The 25,145-nt window shown below is 39.7% G+C and overlaps 1 protein-coding gene across 2 annotated transcripts in view; it reads right to left on the bottom strand.

Moving 5' to 3' along the window:
• The window catches only part of DCC (DCC netrin 1 receptor), a 948,489-nt gene that overhangs the window by 142,668 nt on the left and 780,676 nt on the right, over positions 1 to 25,145 (bottom strand). For both annotated transcript variants that reach the window (XM_048850132.2, XM_048850133.2), the window contains exon 15: positions 18,509 to 18,703. In XM_048850132.2, coding sequence (XP_048706089.1) covers positions 18,509 to 18,703 — 195 coding nt within the window. The remainder of the gene's footprint in view (positions 1 to 18,508; positions 18,704 to 25,145) is intronic.

The raw sequence follows: 25,145 nt of genomic DNA, 5'->3' as shown, positions 1-25,145 counted from the left end.
CTTTGGTCTACAGTCTGCCCATCCATTCAGAAAAAGGAGTAATAATACTTGCTTTCTCCCACCTTTGTCTGTCTTGCCCATTTAGATGGTAAGACCTTCAAAGTGGGGCATATCCATTATTATGTGTGTGAACAGTGCCCAGCACAATGGGACCCTGGTTTCTATTGACCCACTATTTCTGTAAAGACACTATTGCAAGCATAAGAACAATAACCAGAGTGGTAGGAGCTTGAGAGGAGATATCCAGCACGGGCCCTGTGGAGATATCCAGCACCAAGCCTCATTACACAGGTTGGCAGAAATTCACCCTGGCTGAAGGCCAGGACAAGGCCTCTGTACCACTCAAGACCAGGACTGAAGCAGCACATATGTCTTGTGTTGACCCTCTGCCCCAGAGTGAGGCCCCGTCTACACCTAAAACAGGATGAACTAGCTCCATCACCCAGGGGTGTGAAAAAGTCACACCCTTGAGAGATGTAGTTAAGCCAATCTAAGCCATAGTGTAGCTGCTGCTGGGTCTCTGCACTGAAACCAGGATCTGAGGCCACAATACAGGGAGAAGGAAAGAAGGAAGAAAAATCAATCTGTGTAATGTTTGGTGCAATGAATCATTTTGCAGTCATTTCTCAGAGGAAGGAAATAGAATGAACAGTCCCTGGAGTTTTGAAATGCTTTTTCTTGCCGCTGCTGTGCTTTAATTTGATCTTTGAGGGAGGAAGTGGAGCTGCATAAAACATAACATGTTTTTGTTTGATTTCTACTGCTCCATTTTGTTTTAAAAAAATGTAAAGGGAAGAAAAACCCTAAACCTATAATAAAACGAAAGTGGTTCTTTCATGTCTTTGTTGGAATCCAGAACTGTCATCTGCAGAGATTAAACAAAATGAAGAGATCTCTCACTCTCGGTTTGCAGCAAACCAAAATAATCATTTGCTTCATTTATGTATGAGGGTCAAATTTAATCTAATCTGTAGTTAAAAGGGAGGTGAAGTCCTTTGATGTTCCCTATGTTATGTTCATTAAAATATAACTTCAGATCTCAAGTGCTTCATCTGCTTGTATTTGTTGATATTCTCTTTGCTCTCATTCTGTGAGCAATGATGTGATCTCCAATGTTCAATGGATAGACACAGAACTATAGTGCACTACCATAAGGGAACATGGTAGTTGCAGGAGGCACAACTCTGCAGAGATAGCTGGGCATCCCATGTGCTTCAGAAAGGGTCTCTGACCTGGCTCCACATAGGCCAGCACTGAGGCATGTGATGGGGAGAATGCTATGTGCGCCAGGTTTACTTTGAACCAGTGGCTTCAACACCCTCTGTGAGCAGGCTGGCTTGGGCACAACTGCTATTGCTACCATGAGCCTTTGGCTGGTTGGGAAGTGGATTTCACCTCACCAATTTATCTGCATTTATCCTGCCTGGATCCTGACTACTCAAGCTCTACTGGTGAGAAGCAGATTTCAGCCAAAATTAATACAATGTAAAATATAATGTAGTGTTGCAACACATTGAAGAGCGACTAAATCAAATTTAACACATCCCAGAATTTTCTTGTACTGTTCTACTCACATATGATAGATGATTAATGTGAAGGAGTTTGAAATAACTCTAATTAATTCACTTTTTACCATTTATTTTTTATACTCTTGTTGCGATCTACACTTCATTCAGTGTAGGAAACAAAAACTATTTAGTAAGTTTCACTTTGTTTTTCTAATCAATTTCACCTTCCTGCTCCTCACAGTTATTGCAAATCTGCAACATTTGGTTTGCAAGCACTGTAGGGGAACTAATTCCATTTAACATTCATTTAAGGAGTGAAACTCTGGTTATATATAACCACTAGTTGGTAGTCTTAACAGGGTATATTACCCCTGGGAAAATTCTGCGCCACTGCACACGCGGAGAATTCGTGTCCCCCAGCAGATTTTTTTTCCTCTGCAAAAAATACATTCTGCCAGAAAGGCACTAGAGTTATGCGTTTCACCCACCAGTGGCTGCTGTAGTGCGAGAACAGAGGATAGACGCTCACCAACCGAAACAGCTGATTGAGGAATGCAGCCTCTGCTCTCTCCCTAAGCACCGGTTTCAGAGTAGCAGCCGTGTTAGTCTGTATTCGCAAAAAGAAAAGGAGTACTTGTGGCACCTTATAGACTAACCAATTTATTTGAGCATGAGCTTTCGTGAGCTACAGCTCACTTCATCGGATGCATACTGTGGAAAATACAGAAGATGTTTGTTTTTATAAACACAAATGGGTGTTTTATACACACAAATGGGTGTTTATCGCCTCACCCTACTCTCCTGCTGGTAATAGCTTATGTAAAGTGATCGATCTCCTTACAATGTGTATGATAATCAAGGTGGGCCATTTCCAGCACAAATCCAGGGTTTAACAAAAACGTCTGAGGAAGGGGGGGGAGGGGTTAGGAAAACAAGGGGAAATAGGTTACCTTGCATAATGACTTAGCCACTCCCAGTCTCTACTCAAGCCTAAGTTAATTGTATCGAAATTGCAAATGAATTCCAATTCAGCAGCCTCTCCCTGGAGTCTGGATTTGAAGTTTTTCTGTTGTAATATCGCAACTTTCATGTCTGTAATTGCATGACCAGAGAGATTGAAGTGTTCTCCGACTGGTTTATGAATGTTATAGTTCTTGACTTCTGATTTGTGTCCATTTATTCTTTTACATAGAGACTGTCCAGTTTGACCAATGTACGTGGCAGAGGGGCATTGCTGGCACATGATGGCATATATCACATTGGTAGATGTGCAGGTGAACGAGCCTCTGATAGTGTGGCTGATGTTATTAGGCCCTGTGATGGTGTCCCCTGAATAGATATGTTGGCACAGTTGACAACGGGCTTTGTTGCAAGGATAGATTCCTGGGTTAGTGGTTCTGTTGTGTGGTATGTGGTTCTTGATGAGTATTTGCTTCAGGTTGGGGGGCTGTCTGTAGGCAAGGACTGGCCTGTCTCCCAAGATTTCTGAGAGTGTTGGGTCATCCTTCAGGATAGGTTGTAGATCCTTGATAATGAGTTGGAGGGGTTTTAGTTGGGGGCTGAAGGAGACGGCTAGTGGCGTTCTGTTATTTTCTTGGTTAGGCCTGTCCTGTAGTAGGTGACTTCTGGGAACTCTTCTGGCTCTAGCAATCTGTTTCTTCACTTCCGCAGGTGGGTATTGTAGTTGTAAGAATGCTTGATAGAGATCTTGTAGGTGTTTGTCTCTGTCTGAGGGGTTAGAGCAAATGCGGTTGTATCGCAGAGCTTGGCTGTAGACAATGGATCGTGTGGTGTGGTCAGGGTGAAAGCTGGAGGCATGAATAGCGGTCATGGGTAGGAATGAAACTACAGCATTTGCTCAAGAAACTCCCTGAAAAAGCACAAGATCAAATCCGCACAGACACACCCTGGAACTCTGACCTGGGATATTCTATCTACTACCCAAGATCCATAAACCTGGAAATCCTGGGCGCCTGATCATCTCAGGCATTGGCACCCTGACAGCAAGATAGTCTGGCTATGTAGACTCCCTCCTCAGGCCCTACGCTACTAGCACTCCCAGCTACCTTCGAGACACCACTGACTTCCTGAGGAAACTACAATCCATCGATGATCTTCCTGATAACACCATCCTGGCCACTACGGATGTAGAAGCCCTCTACACCAACATTCCACACAAAGATGGACTACAAGCCGTCAAGAACACTATCCCCGATAATGTCACGGCTAACCTGGTGGCTGAACTTTGTGACTTTGTCCTTACCCATAACTATTTTACATTTGGGGACAATGTATACCTTCAAATCAGCGACACTGCTATGGGTACCCGCATGGCCCCACAGTATGCCAACATTTTTATGGCTGACTTAGATCAACGCTTCCTCAGCTCTCGTCCCCTAACGTCCCTACTCTACTTGCGCTATATTGATGACATCGTCATCATCTGCACCCATGGAAAAGAAGCCCTTGAGGAATTCCACCATGATTTCAACAATTTCCATCCCACCATCAACCTCAGCCTGGTCTAGTCCACACAAGAGATCCACTTCCTAGACACTCCAGTGCTAATAAACAATGGTCACATAACCACCACCCTCTACCGGAAACCTACTGACCGCTATTCCTACATACATGCCTCCAGCTTTCACCCTGACCACACCACACGATCCATTGTCTACAGCCAAGCTCTGCAATACAACCACATTTGCTCTAACCCCTCAGACAGAGACAAACACCTACAAGATCTCTAGCAAGCATTCTTACAACTACAATACCCACCTGCGGAAGTGAAGAAACAGATTGCTAGAGCCAGAAGAGTTCCCAGAAGTCACCTACGACAGGACAGGCCTAACAAAGAAAATAACAGAACGCCACTAGCCGTCTCCTTCAGCCCCCAACTAAAACCCCTCCAATGCATTATCAAGGATCTACAACCTATCCTGAAGGATGACCCAACACTCTCAGAAATCTTGGGAGACAGGCCAGTCCTTGCCTACAGACAGCCCCCCAGCCTGAAGCTAATACTCACCAGCAACCACATACCACACAACAGAACCACTAACCCAGGAACCTATCCTTGCAACAAAGCCCGTTGCCAACTGTGCCCACATATCTATTCAGGGGACACCGTCACAGGGCCTAATAACATCAGCCACACTATCAGAGGCTCGTTCACCTGCACATCCATCAATGTGATATATGCCATCATGTGACAGCAATGCCCCTCTGCCACGTACATTGGTCAAACTGGACAGTCTCTACGTAAAAGAATAAATGGACACAAATCAGAAGTCAAGAACTATAACATTCATAAACCAGTCGGAGAACACTTCAATCTCTCTGGTCACGTGATTACAGACATGAAAATTGCGATATTACAACAAAAAAACTTCAAAACCAGACTCCAGCGAGAGACTGTTGAATTGGAATTCATTTGCAAATTGGATACAATTAACTTAGGCCTGAATAGAGACTGGGAGTGGCTAAGTCATTATGCAAGGTAACCTATTTCCCCTTGTTTTCCTAACCCCTCCCCCCCCCTTCCTCAGACGTTTTTGTTAAACCCTGGATTTGTGCTGGAAATGGCCCACCTTGATTATCATACACATTGTAAGGAGAGTGATCACTTTAGATAAGCTATTACCAACAGGAGAGTGGGTTTGTTTGGGGGGTGGGGGGAGAAAATGTGGATTTGTGCTGGAAATGGCCCACCTTGATTATCATATACATTGTAAGGAGAGTGATCACTTTACATACGCTATTACCAGCAGGAGAGTGGGGTGGTGGGAGAGAAAACCTTTTGTAGTGATATAAACCTTTTGTAGTGATACACAGTGCATCTGTGTGTATAAAAACAAACATCTTCTGTATTTTCCACAGTATGCATCCGATGAAGTGAGCTGTAACTCACAAAAGCTTATGCTCAAATAAATTGGTTGGTCTCTAAGGTACCACAAGTACTCCTTTCCCTAAGCACCCTGTCTGCGGGGCCAGAAGAGGAGGCACATATGATGGGGGACAGACAGAGTGGGGCACATGGGGCTTCTGGGGGGGCTACAGACTGTGGTTCAGTGGAGGGGGACAGATTGGGGCAGAGGCTGAATGGGAGTGGGGTGCAGGGGCACATGGGATGGGGGGAGTGGGTGCACGGAGACAGGAGTACAGGGACACACGGGGATGGAGGATGGGTGCAGGGACACATGAGGTCAGGGGAAGGGAGGGTGCAGGGAGACATGGGGTGGGGCAGAGATGCCTGATTGAATGAGAGAGGTTAGGGCTCATCCAGGGTCTGCATGAGGAAGGCTCCACAAATCCCTAATATCCCTCCCCCCAAAAAACCCCCAAACTGTTCCATACTTCTCCCACTCACACCCCAAAAGCCTCCAGCTTCACGCCCTTACTTCACGCAATTACTTCCCTTTCCCTCAGCTCTTCCATTACCCCTGACTCCCCCAGGCCTTTGCATTGCTTCTGAGGAGTGCACGAAATGTGTTTCTGTATTGTAGTTTAAAGGAATTATTACTCAAAGTTCTTTATTAATATGCCTAGTAAGGAATCCATTTGTCAAAAAAATTTAAAAAAGAACATTTCCTGAACCTTTTTCATTGTCTGTATTGTTACAGACATACTTGTTGACAGGTATTTTGAAATAAATTACCAAGATAATTGAAACTGGTATGATGATTTATTTTGACAAATAAAATATGCAGAATTTTAAAATATTGTGTGCAGAATTTTTGTGTGTGTGCGCGCAGAATTCCTTCAGGAGTGGTATATGAAAAGCATAGAACTACAGCATGTAAGTGTGGCTAAAATGTTTCTCTGTGTGAGTTTTATTAGTAGTATTGATGCTTATCATTTACAGTTTAACCCTTGTTTTCCAAACTACTGGTTAACAAAGGTTGGTTACATCCCCTAGGCTTACACTGTGGAGCTCATTATTTCCATAGATGGGCAGCTTCAGTCCTACAGAGCCATTAAGCTCTATAGGGCTTAAGAGAACCAAAAACTTCCATAGAGCTGCTCTACTCCACAGTAGTGGAGTCCCTCTTCCATCTATCCTCCTAAAAGCAACACAGGAGCTTAGTTTTGATGCTGCAAAGTTTAACTGAAACTCTCAGTTTTATGAAGTGTTCAAATCTCCCTGGGAGATTTTTAAAACCAGGATTTACCTGTAGATAGTGCCAACAAGGTACAAGGTATTTTATAGGGAAGAATGAAGTCAAAAATAGAAGTTCTTATTTGAGCAGTTTAAATCAGAAAAAAACCCCCACATTCTTTAAAAAGTCCTTATCTAGATTATGTACGAGGGCTGTGTTTTAGGAGATTCAGTTCCAGGGGTGGTGAAAAAGCGTCAAAGGTTTACATTAAAAAGAGAATAATATTTAAAGGTGTGTACTCCTGTTTCCCAAAGAAACCCTTTCATGTGCTTGTAGATGAACTCCTACATTACCATCACGCTCAAGGAGATCAATTTGATTTCTTTCTTAAGACGCTTAGACATGAAGGTCCATATTTTTAAAATGTATTTAGGCATATGTGCTGCAACTCTGAATGCAGCAAAGTCTCATTTTCACAAGTGATTAATGTACTTATGAGCCTTTGAGATTTTGGCTCCTAAATTATGTTTTCTTCTTCTGTTCATAAACAGGTAAAAAGGGAAAGATGTACTTTAAACAATGAAATTCACATTCCTTTAATTTACTGAAATTCAATACTGTGTTCATCTGATACTTGATTAGTAAGAGTTTTTTCAACAGTTAAATTGTAACAGGTGGTTTTATATCGTACTCCTCACACATAGATCTCAGGGTATTTTACAAAGAAAAGGAAACATCATTATCAGGGAAACTGAGGCAGAGACAGTTGAAGTATCTTGCCCAAAAGTCACCCAGCAGGTCAGTTACAGAACTGAGACTAGAACCCATATCACCTGGCTCCCAATCTAGTACCCTATACTTTGGCACACACTGCCTGTCCTTTCATATGCTCACCAAAATATTGTTTATTTGCTCTCTCACATATGGTATTAACAAAGAAATAAAGCTTTAAAGATCATAAAATGTTTCATTCAGCTTATCATAGTGAATCAGTTGTTCCAGTGCCAGACTTATTCGTTTTTCACTTACTCAAAGTTTTTGCCGATAGTCGCACATTTAGTAAACTCTGGTATGCTTCTTTCCTGTTCTTTTTCACTTTTGATTTCATGAGTAAGTTTTAACACAAAGCTCCATGGAAGTGAGCCCAGTCATCTCATTACAAGGTTTAATGCCTTTTGAGTTGCATCAGTATAAAAATCATTGTAACTTATGCGTAAAAGATTAGAATGGGCATGTGTGGAAGTTCCAGTATTGAGCATTTGTCAAAACATCCATTAATCAGGCAATAACCTTGCTATTTATAATCATAAGGGGGAAAAAAGAGAGCACATTGCAAATGGGCCTTCTTGTTCGAATTATTCATTTGGGAATCAGTCAACCACTGATTCCTTTGACACAGAAGAGGTTGAATGAGAGCAGTGGATGATTGCACCTGAAATTTATGAGACTGACACAAATATCTTTCAAACACCGCAAAAGAAAATATAACAAATTCTTCACTTACAAAGCTGAAGTCATTCCAGATTTTTATATTCTGACATGCCCAAGAAGAGTATTTCCCAGGCAGTATGACCACTTTCTCATGGGATTAATCACTCTGTTTAATTTATGCTGACTTTCAAGTGTTAGTACCCGCCAATCATATTCAAGGCAATCACCACAAGAAAGGGGACCCCCAACAATTATTAAGACAAAGTGAGTGCTATCCTTTATGCTTTTGAAGTGATTTATTCAATATTCAAACTGTACTTCTTGGGTTACTTCTGGAGCAAGCAGCTGAAGGCTGATTAGGTAATTAAGAAGACTTCTGGGATACTAAAAGTCCATGAAAACCTGAGATGAGGTGCAGGTAGACAGATTAAGGCATGATGTTTTGTTTGGGAGATCACATATTATGAAGAACCACCTATTTTGGTGTGATATTGCCAGTCACTGAGAGAAATAAAGTAATGTATTTATTGGACCTGCTAAAATAACGTATTCCGGGAGATTGTGGGTCTTTGGCTCCATCTAATGGATAGCCCATTAAGAGCTTGATGAGTCTGCTACTGCTTCCAGCTGGTGGATTTAGGGCCAGATTTGTAAAAGTATTGAGGTATCTAATGCTGCTGATAGAAACCTAGTGGGATTTTGAAAAGTACATAGGCACCTAATCCCATTGAAATTGGTACCTATCTGCATCTTGAACAGGAGAAGGAGGAGAACACTTACTGAGGAGATGCAGGATCCCCCTACTTTAAAAATGTCTAGCTACTTATTGGCTAACTTGGGGAAGAAGGAAGCTGACTGGGTCCTCACCCTCCCTTTTTAAACCCTAGCCTAGGCCATATGGAGCTTCTTTGTGTTCTGTTCCAGCAGCCCCACTCTCTCTGTCCTGAATTGCTAGTTCAAAGCTGTGTTTTGCAGATGTTGTGGATCTGACCAATCACCAGTTTGGGGGTCAGGAAGGAATTTTTGATTCTCAGAAGGACCAGATTGGCAGAGGCATGGAGAATTTTTATGCCCTTCTCACAGCATCTTGGAGACACAGTTAAGTTAAATAGGAACAGTATTTAATTATTGATAGTACTTGGTAAGGATGTTAGTTCATTGCAACTTGTGGCCAGAAGTAAAAAACCTGGGATTTTACTGATGGACCTTGTGCTAATGGGATAGGGATGGTCCTGTGGCCTTTGAGGGCGGAGGTTCCCCCTTTTAGTACCTTGTGCCGTGTTATAGAGTGAGTGGGTGGTAGAACTCAGAAGAGTGAGTGAGTCCTAGGGGTTGGCTGAGGAGAGCCTACCCCGAGTTATGGGTTAGATAGTAGGAGCCCTGTAATCCCAGCACTTAAAATGCCTGGTACGGGCGGGTGATTCCCTCCCCTGTGTTTAAATTTAATTAAGTTGTGGCCTGTCACTTAAAATCCATCCCTGCAATGTCTACATCAATTCCTTTTGTTTACATTTCTAATACTAAAGTTCAGCTCAGGTACTTGGTGATTGCCACTCCCCTACCTGACCATCACTAAATTTAGGGTTACAAGATATTGGATCGTAAGCCTTTCGCTAGTGCACTACTGAATACATTGCCTATTCTGCCTGTCATAAATGTAAAGGGAAGGGTAAACCCCTTTAAAATCCCTCCTGGCCAGAGGAAAAATCCTCTCACCTGTAAAGGGTTAAGAAGCTAAAGGTAACCTCGCTGGCACCTGACCAAAATGACCAATGAGGAGACAAGATACTTTCAAAAGCTGGGAGGAGGGAGAGAAACAAAGGCTCTGGGTCTGTTGGTATGCTGCTGTGCCAGGGATAGACCAGGAATGGAGTCTTAGAACTTTTAGTAAGTAATCTAGCTAGGTATGCGTTAGATTATGATTTTTTAAATGGCTGAGAAAAGAATTGTGCTGAATAGAATGACTATTTCTGTCTGTGTGTCTTTTTTTATAACTTAAGGTTTTGCCTAGAGGGATTCTCTATGTTTTGAATCTAATTCCCCTGTAAGGTACCTACCATCCTGATTTTACAGGGGTGATTCCTTTACTCCTATTTACTTCTATTTCTATTAAAAGTCTTCTTGTAAGAAAACTGAATGCGTTTTCATTGTTCTCAGATCCAAGGGTTTGGGTCTGTGGTCACCTATGCAAATTGGTGAGGATTTTTACCAAACCTTTCCCAGGAAGTGGGGTGCAAGGGTTGGGAGGATTTGGGGGGGAAAGACGTATCCAAACTACGTTTCCCAGTAAACCCAGTTAGAGTTTGGTGGTGGCAGTGGTTATTCCAAGGACAAAGGATCAAATTAATTTGTACCTTGGGGAAGTTTTAACCTAAGCTGGTAAAAGTAAGCTTAGGAGGTTTTCATGCAGGTCCCCACATCTGTACCCTACAGTTCAGAGTGGGGGAGGAACCTTGACACTGCCTAATTGGCGGAAACTTAACACTAGAGGGGAAAAATGCACAGGAACAAATTTTTTTTAATGGCAGGTGACTGACTAAAGATTTAACATGTCAGAATTAGTGAGCAGAGTGTAGGTGAGGCACTCAAAGGTGCGTGACAAATCTAGTTTATCACCTGTCTCATCCATATATTACAAATATTATGTTACCACACCTTGTACATATCTATATAATGATTGCCACTGTCTGTCACTCTGAAGCTTAACGTCATGTTTGAACCCAGAGCAGAGAGAGGTTCCTGGGACAAGAGGTAGGAAAGTGGGGAGGTAGGGAAGTGTCACTGCTGGGTCCAAACAACTGGGAAGGAAGGTTGGTATGTTGCGGTTAGGTAATAAAAGCCAAAGTTGTAACATGTAATGGGTCCAGTACTATTCAACGTACTCATAAATGATCTGGAAAAAGGGGAAAACAGTGAAGTGGCAAAATTTGCAGATGATACAAAACTACTCAAGATAGTGAAGTCCCAGGCAGACTGCAAAGAGCTACAAAAGGATATCTCAAAACTGGGTGACTGGGTGACAAAATGGCAGATGAAATTCAATGTTGATAAATGCAAAGTAATACACATTGGAAAACATAATCCCAACGATACATATAAAATGATGGGGGGGGGGTCTAAATTAGGTGTTACCACTCAAGAAAGAGATTTCGGAGTCACTGTGGATAGTTCTCTGAAAATATGCACTCAATGTGCAGCAGCAGTCAAAAAAATGAACAGAATGCTAGGAATCATTAAGAAAGGGATAGATAATAAGACAGATAATATCATATTGCCTCTATATAAATCCATGGTACGCCCACACCTTGAATACTGTGTGCAGATGTGGTTGCCCCATCTCAAAAAAGATATATTGGAATTGGAAAAGGTTCATAAAAGGGCAACAAAAATGATTAGGGGTATGAAACGGCTACCATATGAGGAGAGATTAATAAGACTGGGACTTTTCAGCTTGAAAAAGAGATGACTAAGGGGGAATATGATAGAAGTCTATAAAATCATGACTGATGTGGAGAAAGTAAATAAGGAAGTGTTATTTACTCCTTCCTAGAACACAAGGACTAGGGGTCACCAAATGAAATTAATAGGCTGCAGGTTTAAAACAAACAAAAGGAAGTATTATTTCACACAACGCACAGTCAACCTGTGGAACTCCTTGCCAGAGGATGTTGTGAAGGCCAAGACTATAACAGGGTTCAAAAAAATAACTAGATAAATTCATGGAGGATAGGTCCATCAATGGCTATTAGCCAGGATGGGCAGGGATGGTGACCCTAGCTTCTGTTTGCCAGAAGCTGGGAATGGGTGACAAGGAATGGATCACTTGATGATTACCTGTTCTATTCATTCCCTTTAGCGCACCTGGCATTGGCCACTGTTGGAAGACAGGATACTGGACTAGCTGGACCTTTGGTCTGACCCAGTATGGCCGTTCTTATGTGCGTATTGCAGGTAGACAATGTGCATGTTTTGCACTTGCATTCTTTCTATGTGTGTTGCCTAACAGTTTCTTCCAGTAAGCTCTGTCGCCTCATAAGACGAATTACACCCAGACAACAGTGCAGGCTTTTAACTAGTATAAGTGTATGCACTGGATGCTTGGCGAGTGATTATTGGTAAGCTGTACTGGCAAAGTAGATAGGGCTTTTAAACTGTAGAAGCTGAGCAGAAGAGTGGAGGGATGGTTTTATGGTTAAGACATAAGACAGAAATTCTGGGTTTGGTTTCTAACTCAGCCAGAGACACACTGTATGATACTGGAAAGTCACTTGAGGTGAAATCCTGGCTGACAAAACTCACATTGATTTCAATGGGGGCAGGATTTCACTCTTGCGCTTTCTATGCCTCAGTTTGTCATCTGTAAAATAGGAATAACACCACTTCCTTTTCCCATCCTTTGGCATATTTTCAACTGTAAGCTCCTTATGGCAGTAATTCTCATGTACGAGGTGAATATGCAGTGCCTAGCTTAATAATAGCAAATTATAACATGCCCACAAGTTTATGGGTAAAAAACAATAGTAAGTTATCCTCATGTTTACATTTTCATTTGCATCCCATTGTCCATGTCTATCCTTTTTGACTGTAAGATCTTTGGGGCAAGAACTCTTTCTTATTGTGTATTGTACAGTGCCGAACACATAGATAGTTCCTGGAAAGAGGTTTATGTATGCACACATATATGGTGTGTACAGAAGTGGTAGCAAAATTGCAGAGTCATGTGATAAACTACATTTATGTAGCACCTTTGACAGCCTCACCTATACAAGAATACTAATACATTCTACACACCATTTCTTCTACTCTTTGGTAGCCTTGCTTATCTTATACCTTGTTATTCTATCCTAATCTATTCCACACTACTCAAGTTCTTATGTTACCCTCATTACCATAGTATCTAAGCACCTTCCAATGGTACATTAATTTGTTGGTTACTTTTTCTGCTGCAACCCCACTCATCTACCAATTGATACTCATGCCCATTTGCATCAACTCTCAAATGTTTCACTTATGCCACTATGTTGCCTATTGGCCTGATTTTCAGATGGGCTGAGCACCTGCAGTTCCCATGGATTTTAACTGGAATTGCTGATGCTCAACCCTTCTGAAACCAGGCCACATGTGTGTTCCTGCTCCAGTCAGAATCCTTCTCTCACTCCCATTTCCAAGCTCTCTGCCATTCTCCCCTAAGATGTCCCTGCTGTCCCAGTTCATGAAGGTATGCATTTTTCTTCATTTAAGAAGCTCATAAAAGCCATTTCCCTGAGGTCCTCAAAAGTGAGTTTATAATGTTATTTCTATTAATTAAATTATCTCCAACCATGGATTTAGGTTGCTAAGGATTTACCACAGAAGTGAGTCAGCATGGATTTGTGCAAGGTAAATCATGTCAGGCAAATCTGATTGCTCATTAATGAACAAACCTATTGCTCTGGAATCCAAATTATACTTAATTAAATATTTAACATATTTCAAAACAACACCCAGAGCATAAACAAACCAAACACACACTACAGTGCATTTCAGTCATAGGGAGGTCAGATAAGTATTAAGTTTGAGCCCTGAAACAAAGGCCTAGATTCTCAGTTACACCGGTTGTCCACTGGGTATAGCTGAAATGGAGGGCCTGAAAGGAGATGGTTGAAGAGCCCCTATTCTGGGGCTGGATTTACAGTGGTCCCATCATAGATTAGAGCATCTTTTGGGCTGCTCTAATCCACAGTGGCTGGTAATGGCCTATACTAGCTGGGGGCACACCCACCAGGAGAAATCCTCTGTTAGGAAGATACCTGGCCTTCGAGCTCATTTGCATCAGCAGAATGGTACAAAAGGGCCAAAATAAATAATAGGATCTGGCTTAAATAATTAAAAAAAGGGTGAGAGAAGAAATATGTTAATAAATTACGCCTTTAAAAGTTGAAAAGTGCTGATATTCATTATTTGGGACCTTGGGCCAAATTATGAAAAACGGCCCTAAACTTAAATTCATATATGTACCTACAAATATACACTTGGTCATGAAGATTCACAGTCTGATTTGAATATGTAAATATGGGTTCTGAACAGACAGCCATTTTGATTCTTTACTAGGTCCTGGACTTTCAGAAAATGATTATTAGGTCACCATCTCCATGCAGAATCCTCCAGTGCAGGATCATTCTCTGTTGCACACAAGACAGTATAGGATAGTTTGAAATGTGCCAAGAGATAGGGCTTTCCAACCCTTCCACTAGGAGACATCTCTAATAATGCTCATATTCAGGAAGCTTTTTCCTGATATTTACCTATTTTCCCCTTTCTGAATTGTATTCTATTATCCCCAGTTATGGGGTAACTTCCTTTCATTATGCAAAATAATTCCTTTTCCTCCATGAGGTTTCAACATTTAAGATACCTGTAGACTGTTACTGGTATCATGTTGCCCACTTATTTACTGCTTTGCTAAAATACATATTTATCTCCTTCACTCTTCAACACATCTGGGCTACATGACCATTTTTGTTGTCTTTTTCTAATTTGTCAGTATCTCTTTGGTAACAAGGTACCCAGAACTGAATGTGGTATTCCAGGTCCAGAGCTGAATAGGACCCCTTCCTGAGATGAGGTAAATACCTTTGACTTCTTAGCATCAGGCAGAAACATGGCCACAGAAAGTGACTATCAAGGTCCCTCTCCTGTGATGTACATCTATATAGATGGAGTTGAAAATAAATTGCTGTAATTGCAACTATTATATCACACTGAAAAATTATGTCTAATGTTCTGATCGCTATCACCCTATGTCAGTATTACTAATTCACCAGGAGTCAGACTCTTGAGAATGTCTGGAGGACAGCATGAGGGTTTGTAGAACTGGGCAGGAGATGAAGGCGGAGAGGAGTAGTCAGAGCTGGGCAGTGAGTGGGTGAAGGTGATGCACCGGGAGAGTAGGATTGCAACAGGTGTGGTGTTTGCAGAATGAGGAGTTGGAGACATTATTTGGGACCCAGGAGAAGTGGAGTTGGGAGAGGGAGGGATGAAAGACAGTGGAGTATAGGGGAGATGGTCTGTGAATGCCACGGTTGTTGAATGGGTTAGTAGGAATTTGTTCTTTGGAGCACAGAGGGAAGTCTGAAGTTTCACCATTTATTTTAGGTATCAGATTTTAATTATCATATTATGTATTAACAATACCACTTAATATGCATGGTTTGTGGGACATTTTACAACAGTTGGGATAAGTCCATCTAATGCCTATCTTTTTTCCTTTCTGTCTGTTAGTGTATTTTGATCCATATCTTCTTGAAACCAATATTTCCATTAGGAAAAGAATTCTGTCTAATCATTTTGTAGTAATTTTCTTGTAATGGTCTCTAATAGAGTTAGGTGAATAACGTAAGAAATTTTGGAAGATGTTTGTTCTAATTTTTAAAAGCATTCTTTGGGCTCTTGGTTACATCACTTCAGGGTTAATTTTTTGTGAACATTTGAGCAACTGAATTTAATTAGCACAGTTGCTCACCAAAAGTTATTTTCAAAGTTGTACACAAGAGTATTCACAGACATTAAGTATAAAAAGTACACATGCCAAAATTCACAAAGTTAAGTCCCTCAACCAATTAGGGAACAAATGCATATATCTGGAAAATCACAACTAAATAACACTGTTTACATTTTGAATATTTGTGATCAAACCAGAGTATAAACATCCAAAAAAGCATTTGTCCAATACATTTGAATACTGATGAAATCTTGAACAGCTAAAGAATGTTCAGAAAGTTAAAAAGAAAAAGAAAAAAAAAGGAAGCTACATTCAGCGAATAAGTTATTTGTAACTAAATATTTGCTCAGCTCTAAATAGTTTCCTCACATTTTGGTAGAAGTTTTAGAGTAATTTCTGGAACTACAATAAATTAGAACAATTGAAGCCGCATGATGCCATGTTATGAGGCATCTCTTCAGTTGCTAGTTAGAATATCTATAATGAAAGGTGCTCATTAAAAACTTTCAAGAATTTGGTTGTATAACCATCTTCTCCTGGGGCCTTGCCAAAGTCCAGAGAACATACTGACCTATATAACTCTGTTAATATAATTTCTGTTTCTAATACCTTCAGGTCAGTGGAGGTGAGACACTTCAATTCAATCTCAGTAAAGTTATGAAACGATTTAAAGTAGGATGATTAAATTTGGAAGAATATAAATCCATTTTGGAATCTAGAAAAATGTGTTTAATCATTAACTGTTAGACCTATACAGTCATTAGTAATCACTTTTATCCTTATGTTCCACTAACCTTCTTTGATGGCCCATTCAGACCTCTTTCCATTTTGCATAATAACTTTAATCTCCATCAAAACACTTTCAAGTCAGCCTTTATCTACATAACACTTTGAGTCTTTGGACTTTGGCGGCAAAGCTTACATGTAGCTCCCTGCAAGTACCTTCATGGGCACAATTTCGAGAAATTCTGAATATTATACATTTAAGGGACATGGAATATATTAAATGGATTCAGTGCTGTTCATATGAGTTACTGGGTTGTCCAGAAAAAAACAGCTCTTTTATCATATTGGTGCTGAGAATGGGAAAACTACAGTAACATCTAGCTCTGCATATTTAATTACTTAAGAATTAACCGTAGATGATAATTGTGACAATATTGTCATTATCATCAGTCACGGACTACCAATATTTAAGGGATTTAAAACACTCCTGAGAGATTTTTGATATACGTTTCTATATGTTAGTTTTTTGCATTATGGTTGTTTTTGTTTTGTTTTTTTTTCTAATTTTTCAAATGACTTTGCCAAGCCAATTTACTTAAAAATACAAATGCCCTAATAGCCACAGAGAAGCCGCTTGGTGAAGTCACAGTGAGCAATTTCTTCACAGTGCCTTTTATTGTGACACCCCCCCCAAAAAAACCCCCACCCCACCAAAAACAAAACAAAAGTCCTCCTATGTATACAGAAAGATTTTATCTGTATGAGATTTCTCTTGAGAACAGGGTGACCACAGAAATTAATCATATCTGGTTTCTTGTGCTACTGGATGCTATTACCAAAAAGGTGTATCTAGTGATCACAGAAGACGACTGGAAGACAAGAAGTTCTATGTTCCATTCCCAGCTGTTACAACAACTATCTGTATAAATTCTAGCGAATCATTTAACTTTTGTGCCCAGCCTTAACATACAGGTGCATTATGAGACTTAATATTTGTAAAGCATTTGAGCAAGCCTAGAGCATCACATACAAATGTTAAATAACAATAATAACAAAGAAAAATAATATCCTTGAAAGAAAAAATGCTATAGAAGTAAAACAAAGAAAACTGATTATTTCTCATGACTTCATTCAAACTGTGAACCCTTTCCCCAATGCTTGAATACCAGTATTTCATCATCAAAGTACCAGTTCCCTGCATACCAGGCCCAGCATCAAGATGAACCATCAGAGTGTGCAATGAATAATGGGATAACAGAATATCTCCTTAAATCTTTTTGACAGATACAAAATATGAGTTTTGTGAGTGCCATTAAATTCAAACACTTGGGCCAGCTCAGGGAATAGCATTTCCAGCTCCTGCTCTCTTCAAACTAGGGGGCCACATGGTGAAGTGCTTATTTAGTATTTAGATTTGCTCTGAAGTGTAGGAGCCAAGCTGATATGCTACCAAAGTTGCAGTCCAAAAATATAAAATGCTGATTATATTTTGGAGTCTATCTTCAGCTCAATGAGCTTTCCATTGGATCATCAGTTAAAGGTCTACTACATGACATGACCACTTGATTAAGAAAACTTGATCCTCCCTGATCTGGCTATTATTATAGTTTTCAGCATATGGTCAAGGACAGAGAATAATTTCAACCAATCGGTGACGAACAAATAAATGCATGATCTCAGTTTAGTAGATGAATTATTTGTTCTAAATTCCATGGAGACAAACGATTTTTATTTCCTCTTTTCCCAACTCGATCATTGATGTATCTCATTGTTTTGTAAAAGCCAAGCAGAACATGATTTAGCAATAATTTCAATCACATTAAGAGAGTGTATGTGCTCATTAGAATCAAACACTGTATATAAGATATTTTATTGATTATTGTTTCCAAAGTTATAAATGTAATGTAACTAAGGTTCCATCTAGACTGTAAGTACAATTTTATTCTGGTAACCTGGTTATAACACCTTCATTGACATTCATGCTACAGAATTATAGTTATCACCTGGTTACAGGAAGATAACCAAGTACCAGTTTTGGTCAACTGCAGGAGTCAAACCTCAGTAGCCAATGCTGTTAGTAGCTGAATATTAACCATTGTTTGTGTTGGCACAAACCATACTATGGCAAACTCAGCCATTAAGTCGCTACAAATTTGGTTTGTACACAAGGACTTAGTGATAGCCTAGGAAAAGTCTCAAAAATTAGTAAACTCCAGAAGAAACTTCTTTCTTTTAAAATCACTAAAAAACAAAGAACTACCTACCCAAGTTTTCAATGGAATAGTAGCGCTGTTTGCTGTCTACTCGCACTGTCTCAGCATATGGGCTGCCCACTCCATAGCCAATGATGTATCCGCGTACAACAATGTTTGGATTCAGCGGTGGAGTCCAACTCATGACGATACTGGTTGTCAATGGCCTGACATGAAGAGAGCTTGGCTGATCAGGAACCTGAGATTCTGGGATACAAATAAAGGATCCATTAATATCCTGCTCATTGAGTTTTACCATTCACAAAGGCAGAGTTGAGATTAAGAAATATGTTATAAGAAAGTAACCAGGAATCTCACAGCTACATACATAGTCTACCTGCAATTTCCCTTCTGAACATTCAGACTTGTTTGAACTACATTCTTCGGCAACAAGTACATTAAGCAGCTTCTTCAACATATAAGGTCTCCTTTCCTCTTTTTAAGAAAAACAGAATATCCCTCTGTTCATCCCATTTTTAGTGTATGAATACAAAGCAGATCTGAAATTATGCAGGAAAGTGGAAAATGGAAATGTTTGGAATTGATAAAAAATTTTCCATAACAAATTTTGAATCTTCCTGGTTTATTTGCAAGTCAAATAAGATGCTGAAATCAACTAGATGACTTATCATGGGCCAGTAGTTTAACTACAGTATTTAATGAGCTGGTTGACTTTGTAAGTGATATAATAGCATTTATAACAGCAGTGACCTATCTCATGCCTGTGAAAACTTAATGTTAATTACGAGCAAGCAAGCTTGAACTTTCTTGGACATGCCTCTCTTGGCTTGGAGGCTGCTCTGAATAATACAACAGCACTCGGATAATAAAATGAAATAATACAATGATATCTTTTATACAAAAATAAAGGGAGTACTTGTGGCACCTTAGAGACTAACAAATTTATTCGAGCACAAGCTTTCATGAGCTACATGCATGCATCCGATGAAGTGAGCTGTAGCTCACGAAAGCTTATGCTCAAATAAATTTGTTAGTCTCTGTAAGGTGTCACAAGTACTCCTTTTCTTTCTGCGGATACAGACTAACACAGCTGCTACTCTGAAATCTTTTATACAGGTTCTCTCAAGGCATATTCATTTCTTATGTAGTACTTAATGACTTGACGTGTAACTAGCACACTTTGTCTTCAGTGAACCCATTTTTACTTTAAAGAATAGATGAATAAATGCCTTTTGTTGGAGTGTATGATAGCTACTATATCACAAGTCTCTTTAGAAGAGCAGCACAGTAGCTTGTCTTTTTGAGAGCAGAAAGAGACAAGCTACTATTTTTCCCCACTGAAGAGGCCTGTAATATAATAGGCAAATGCATGCGGGGAGTGGTACAAAATGCTGGTGTAAAACTCCAACAAAAGATATTTTGAGATTGTGAAGCATTCCCACTATAAACCTTGGAAAAGACCATATAAAGATGAACTTAATACTTTTCAGTCCTATTGTCATATATGGTACAATGGTGTCTTTGGTATTTGATGTGCTTTGAAATGAATTCTGTTTAATGCATTTAAAATCTTTTGAAGAACTATTGAATCTGATTAGTACATTACCAGTCTGATATACAAGTTTTAAAAGTTCTTTGCACTCAGTTTTCTTAAAGTTGCTATACATGGTCATAAACTTTAAGAATGAAGGAAATGCATTGAAGAATAGCTACTGACAAAACAAAAACCAGATTACACCAGCAGTGCCACAGCAAATCAAATACAATTGTCATTCATCTCCTTCTGACCTCCAGACTTTGCTTCAATGCAGAATCTAAAGTTACTTGAATGACGGTCTTTGAATACTGATGATTTTTAAAATTACAAAAGTGGTTCTTACGTGAAAAAGACATATAGTAGCAGTTTAGCACCTTGTAATAGGAAGTCGTAGAATGAAGTGATACTGGATTCCTTGCGCATGGTAGAAGCAGTAAATCTCAAGCAGTTCATGAAATCTGAACATTCAAAAAGCTATTGGCATCAAGCAATAATCTTTTCATCTCACTTACATAATATATAGAGATTTTAACACCAGCATAGACACCCCTAGGTAGCTGTTGGGTTCAAACAATTTTATTCTGATAGGCTGAACTGTTAGTATGAAGGAATTCAAATATACGTATCACACAATTTTAAACAGTGGTGCTACTGTTGTCTCAGTAGGAAAAAGTATAAGGAATTTACCCTTCTTGTGAAATACAGAGACAAAAATGAACCTAGGGTGAACTCAACCATTTTGGACTATTTTGCCCACATAAAAGTTTTATGAACATGGAAACACAGGACATTTCAGGGGCAGACTGCATTTTAGAGACAGAAGAATTCTATATATAATTCTAGCTTAAATCTAGCACCTGTCCTACTCCTTTTACATTGTTACTTAGATGATTCCAAAAGGTTTAGGAGAACTGCAAATGTGGTTAACTCTAATCTTTCTGAATATAGCTAAGTGCTTAGCGTTAACCATCCACTCTTGGAAGAGCTTGTTTCCTTCTGGCAAACTCATGGGAACTAAATGAATTGGTTTACTTTTGAAGGTTTTGTTCACAACCAGAAGGAACAGAAATGTAACATCATTCAGATTCTGCAAAAAACACTGTAAATGCTAAGACTCCACCAAGAAACCTTAATTATATGCCAGACTGTGGAATTTCCATGCACAGATGCTGGAGCTAGCAGTGCTAGGGGTGCTACTGCACCCCTGGCTTGAAATGGCTTCCCTCAGATACAGGGTTTACCGTTTGGTTCAATGGCTCTCAGCACCCCGACTATTCAAATTGTTCTACCGCCTCTGTTTCCATGGCTGGTAGTGGTCTAATTATGACTAGAAATGATGCAGAACATAGTCCTTTTGCTTAAACTTATTATCTGATATTTTTCTACCCTGGAGTAAATGAAGCAATCTATCTATACTCCTCATCTAGCCAACTAATTCTGAAATGTATTGCCTTTGTACTGACTAGACCCACAGTTTCTTTTTGTGATTAAACCATTTCATCACATTGCTAGCCATTATTTCTTTAGGTCACATATCTAAAATGATCCAAAATACTTCCCCTTACACAATTACAATCTGCCTTGGATATCCAAGTAGGCTCTTTATCTGCTCAAGTAGCTCATCCCAATATCACCCATTGTCAATTCTGAATATAAGCTTCTTGGATGATAATGCACTGTAAACTTCCTTAAACACCAAATATATTACTTTAGGCCAGATCCCAAGGTGGTGTAAATTGGTGTAGCGCCATTAACTTCCATGGAGCTATGGTTGTTTCTGCCAGCTGAGTATCTGGCCCACTGTGTCCACAGCCACATTCATTCATCAATGAATACTTCCTAGTTCACCACTGTTCTCTTTATCTCTTCTACTTTATTAAATGTCTATATCTGTTTACTGAAGCTGGTCAGAAAAATTAAAATGGAACTATTTTCCATAGGAGAATGCTGTTGTTAAAACCAAATGCTTTGTAAAACGGTGTCAATTTTGTAAACATTTCATTCCAGACAAAAACTGAAAAAAGGGCCCAAAGTCTTCACCATGCAGCGGTGCCCTTAAGCAGTGGGGCCCTTTCTCTAGATGGATGTAGGAGGTAAACTGCCCCTTTCAACTTCAGTAATGGGGTTTGTACAGAAGCTGGTTGAAAGGGGGCCATTGCCTCTTTAAGGATCGCCCTCCCCCCCGCCCCCGACAGTACAGCCAGAAGAGGTCTGGGTGGGGAATGCTGCCCCCTCCCTTCCCAGCTAGCCGGAAGGCGGGGGTGGAGGTGGAGGTTAAAAGAAAGAAGGAGTGTTTATATGCATGGAAATTCTGGAAAAACCCTCTTTAACCTGGACAAGGTATGCAGCTCCCAGAAGGACTTAAAATATCAGCTTTGGGCATTACACTAGTCACCCCCTTTTCTTGGGGGGGCAGAAGACGGGAGCTGGGAAGGAATTTTCCCTCACCATCAAATTGGCCTAGGTGAGATGGGTTTATTGCCTTAGGTGAGTTGCTGACCTACTGAGGCAGAAAACGGGGAGGGGGGAGAGGCTGCAATGTCACAATTCATTGTGTAATGATGTGGCAGATGTCCAGTGCAAGTATTCCATTGGGAATGGGTGGGTAAAGGAGATACAGAAGACACACTTTAAATAAGCAGAAAAAGGGGGTTTGGGGCTCTTACAATTGGTAGGGCAAGAAGTCAACTCCTCCTCCTTCATAGCCCCCCTCTCATATGAGAGGCTCAGTGGCAGAGTCCCAGCAGGAGGGTGGCTGGGACCAGAATGGAAAAGGGGAACAGATGATAGCAGCCCCCAAGAAATGATCATGGAATTACCTGCACTGTACAATTTTATCAGCCAAGTATTCCCAGGTATTTTAAAAATAAAATTGCAGCCTAAATAATACCACATTCAGGGTCTCCTGTCTTCCTCCTATCATAGATGGGCAATGTTGTAACGAAATATTTCAGCATCATTTCCAGAATGAAACATTTCAATTTTTTTCATTGTGAAGTGATTTTTCATTTTGATATTTTCTTTTTTATAATATATAATATGACCTTTTTTAAAAAGTCAAAATTGAAGCCAAAGTATATGTGGTGCTTGATTTGAAATGATTTTTAAAATCATCCCTTGGAGAATTTTTAAAAGTTGATTTTGTTCTGATTCAAAACAACGCCAAATTTCAAAATCTGAAACACTTTGTGCAGCATAATTTACATCCTTCACACAGCTCTACTCTTTACATATCTTTTACATTTAGCCCCTAGTAACTCTCACTTCCCCATCATCTTCCAGCTAAATGCATGTAAACATCTACTTAGAGCGTATAGATACATCTCTTGGTCTCTTCTTTATTGCATTTTTTTGCACTTTCATAGTCAATATCCAGTTATGCCTTTGTTTCTAACCTTTTTTCTGTCTACCTGATATTAAACATGGTGCCAGAGACATTTCCGAAAGAAGGAATCTTGAAATTCTGTTTCTATACATAAATCCTCAAACCTGCTTTGAAAGATCTCCATTCTACTTCTACATTTGTCAACGCTTCTAACATGAATAAAGATTCCACTCTCATTGCACTCTGCAATTGTGCATGGAGTTTCTCTGACTGTAATTTGATGTCTCCTGTCCTCGTTCATAGAAGGAAAAATTCTATGTATACGTCAGCTGCTGAAGTCACTCAGAATTGCACACAAGTATCTGAAGGCTGAATCTGGCACTCCATGTTACTTGGATTCTGCATTCTTTACCTTCTGCACTATGCACATTTTGAGAATCTTAGGGCTTGTCTACATGGTGCCAAGTAGTCAAGCTACATTCTCCAAGAAATAAAACCCTATCCCATAGTTTCACTGCACAATGTACTATCTTCTTTGTTTCATCCTTAATCAATTACTCTTTTATGTAATGGTCCAACCACATGTCTTTCATTCAGGGAATGTCGTATGTTTAAAGGTCCTTAATTCCTCAGGCTAACTGACAACACTAAGGAAGTTATTTATATTTGGGTCACTTTAGCAATTGTTGTAGAGGGTTCTCTGGAGTTCATAGTTGTATATTTTACATATTAAATTAAGGCTATCTGATATTATTTTCATTTTCTTCCTGTATTCCCACAATTCATTTTCAGAAGAAACTATACTGTAATATAGGTTTAGCTTGTCATGCTCTTAAACACTAATTCAGAGCTGAACTTAAACTATATCACTAATATTTATAATAGCTTCCATCTGTTCAAGGCAGTAAGCAGAAACTGAAAATCCTAAACCCATTTTCCTGGAGGATACCTTTGCAAACTTGAGTCTCTTGCATCCTTGCTATTTAAATCAGACCCTATGGGGAAAGCTAAATTTCCATTTTTTAAAGCACAAAATTTGAGGCTCAAAAATAAATATTTAAAAGCTTCCCAGCTGTCAGTAAGGGCACACAAGCTTTCCAGGGAACCTTGAATAAGCAGTGATGTTTGGCTTTCTAATCACTTTAACAAAACACACTAATTAAAAAGAATATCCATAGGGGTTAGTGTAGTTCTCTTAGAAACTGTTCATCTTTGTGTTGCTTATGCCAAGCAGACATACAGTGAAGGCAAGAAAAACTGCACAAACCATAAGAGCAGAAAGGGAATTGCGGTTAACAATCCGTGCAACGGCATTTCTACTATTTAGCTGACAGTTGCAGGACTTTGCATAACTACAGTAATAAGTCGATTTCTCCCCAGAGCTTATCTAAGTATCTCAGTGGTGTATATATTATGCAACACAGAACACGCAAAGTGTCAGACTGCTGCAGCTTCACTACAGATTTTTCACTGGTACTGTAAATGCAAATATGTGTAGACACAATATATGAAAAAAGTCTTCAGTTTAATTTGATTATCAGGGTGTTTTCATTTTCACTGCATGTCCCCGATGATTACGCTGCTAGCATCTTTGCATGCATATACATATATATTGTTGGATGAAAACAAATATCATGATATTTTCATATGGATTAAATGCAAATAAAAACAAATGTGTTCCAAGAAATGCATTGTGTTTCATTTTGCAATATAAATAAATAAAGCCAAAGGATGTATTTGCTTTAAAAAACAACAACATGATATTAAATATTGAGACGTGTTTAGAATATATTTATTTTTACTTACTAAGATCTACCTCCAAATGA

This window comes from Caretta caretta, chromosome 5 (genome assembly GCF_965140235.1).
Source record: "Caretta caretta isolate rCarCar2 chromosome 5, rCarCar1.hap1, whole genome shotgun sequence".
Taxonomy (NCBI): Eukaryota; Metazoa; Chordata; order Testudines; family Cheloniidae; genus Caretta; species Caretta caretta.
The sequence above is the reverse complement of the archived record's forward strand: the minus strand, read 5'-3'. Positions and strand labels throughout refer to the sequence as shown.